Source organism: Gaeumannomyces tritici (assembly GCF_000145635.1).
Source record: "Gaeumannomyces tritici R3-111a-1 unplaced genomic scaffold supercont2.7, whole genome shotgun sequence".
Taxonomy (NCBI): domain Eukaryota; kingdom Fungi; phylum Ascomycota; class Sordariomycetes; order Magnaporthales; family Magnaporthaceae; genus Gaeumannomyces; species Gaeumannomyces tritici.
The window spans coordinates 1,673,943-1,675,860 of NW_008804551.1; the positions used below are offsets into that span (position 1 = coordinate 1,673,943).

A 1,918-nucleotide genomic window follows, 5' to 3' on the forward strand; every position below is an offset into this window, starting at 1 on the left:
GGAAAATTTGTAAATTTTTAAAAAAAATATTACGAAAAAAATTGTTTAAGCATATAAAGCAAGCTTATTGGAAATAAGCTTATAAAACAAAAAAAATACCGAATTTTAACGGGTAAATACCCGGAAAAAACGGGGGTATTATAAAAAAAAAATAACAAAGGCCAAAAAAATGGCCCAAAAAAATGTTTTAAACGTGTTAAACCGGTTAACCACCGGGGAAAAACGTAAAAAAACCCGTAAACGGCTTGTAATAACCGTAAAATATCGTGCTTTATAAACAAAAAGTTAAATAAAAACGGTATAATATAAAAAACGCCCCAAATTAATAATGCAATATATTTAAATCCCAAAAAACATGCAAAATGTAATACATTTTAAAAAGCCCGTAAAAAGCATGCTTAGCGCAATACGTTAAAGTAATTACCGCATTTTAAACGTACGTTGTAATAAAATACCATTGCTTGCCCGAAAAGGAAATGGGAAAATTTCCAAATGGTATAACAAACGGGTTTAAACGTTTGGGTAGCGGCAAATGCATATTAACAATATTTAAACCCATTAAAAAGCAAAAAAAAAGCATTTTAAAATTATTTATTAAAGCATTAAAGCTTACTTAGTAATTAAAAATATTGGAATTTCGCAATGTTATAAAAGCAATATAACAAAAAAATTATAATTTTAATTGTAACAAATTAACGAAAAAATTTTAAAATTAATTACTTTTTAAAAAAAGGATACCAATAGTTAATTAAAAAAAATATATAAAAAAATCGATTAAATACCGTATTTAAAAAAATTAAAATTTCCGGAAATTACGTTTTTTTTGCCGGCGTTAAAATCGTTGCCGCTAAAATTGTTAGCGTTAAAAGCAGCACTTTCCGGCGTTAATACAAACGCCGCACTTTTACGGGAAACCGCGCGGTTATAAGCTTAAATATCCAAATGCGCCGTAATTGTAACAAAGTTAACGGCAATATTATTAAAAAAAATAACTATACTTTTTTCGAAACGCTTAAAAAAAGCAACCATTGTTGGAACTTACCTGTTAAGCGCATGCACAGGCTCTGGAGGATCGCCATGCACAAATCCGGGATTTGTGCACCGGCCATCCAAAGCTCCTTTGTACCTATATAAGGAGGTCGGATCCGTCCCTTTCTTTCACCAAAATTCCTTCCACTTCAAACTTAAATAACAACAGTTTGACTTAATTACCTTTTAATAATTATCAAACCTTAGTTTTACGCCGTTTGGAGCTTTACGAGCATAAAATTCCACCCCAAAGTCCTTTTTACACTAATTAATGTTGCAAAAAGCAATACAAAAAAGCAAGGAAAAGGGTCCTTTAGTTAATTAAAGTTAAGTAAAAGATTTAGGAGCTAAAAACTGTCGGTTTAACGCTTGGCAACGCATTTTTCATTTGCTTTCGGCCATTAAAATCGAAAAAGCCTTAAAAGGGGGCGCTGTGCAATCCCCCAAGCTAATACTTTAACCCGGTTTAAATAGCTAAAACGAATTGCTTTAAGTAATACCGCTTACCATTTTTTTTATTATTTTACCATGGAAAAAGGAAAATCTTTCGCTTACGCAATTTTTAATAAACAGGATTAAACCCCGATAAATACAAAAATGTTTCGTAAAAAACAAGCACTTTATGCAAAAAAAGTTATCGATATTTTAAGCCTTTTTTTAAACTTTTTATCGATCCTTTATTTCCTTTTCCTTAATTATTTTAACCACAAAATTGTTAAGCACCTAACAAGCGTTTCCGCAATCGGCAAAAATACATGGATTATTAAATGGATATATAACAATCGGAAAAAGTTAAATTCCGACGATACGTTAACCGATTTCAAAAAAAACTTTAATAGCTAAATTAAAGCAAATTTTAACGCAATAAATCCAACGATCCAACGATTTT

At 30.3% G+C, this 1,918-nt stretch overlaps 1 protein-coding gene across 1 annotated transcript; it reads right to left on the bottom strand.

The window, feature by feature from the left end:
* Window positions 1-716: 716 nt before the first annotated feature.
* Window positions 717-1,539, bottom strand: GGTG_11860 (hypothetical protein; the record flags this gene model as incomplete). The annotated part of the gene is made up of 5 exons (XM_009229751.1): window positions 717-719; window positions 817-847; window positions 1,043-1,126; window positions 1,232-1,293; window positions 1,537-1,539. 5 exons carry the CDS (start codon window positions 1,537-1,539, stop codon window positions 717-719), a joined length of 183 nt encoding a protein of 60 aa, XP_009228015.1.
* Between the last annotated feature and the right edge of the window lie 379 nt (window positions 1,540-1,918).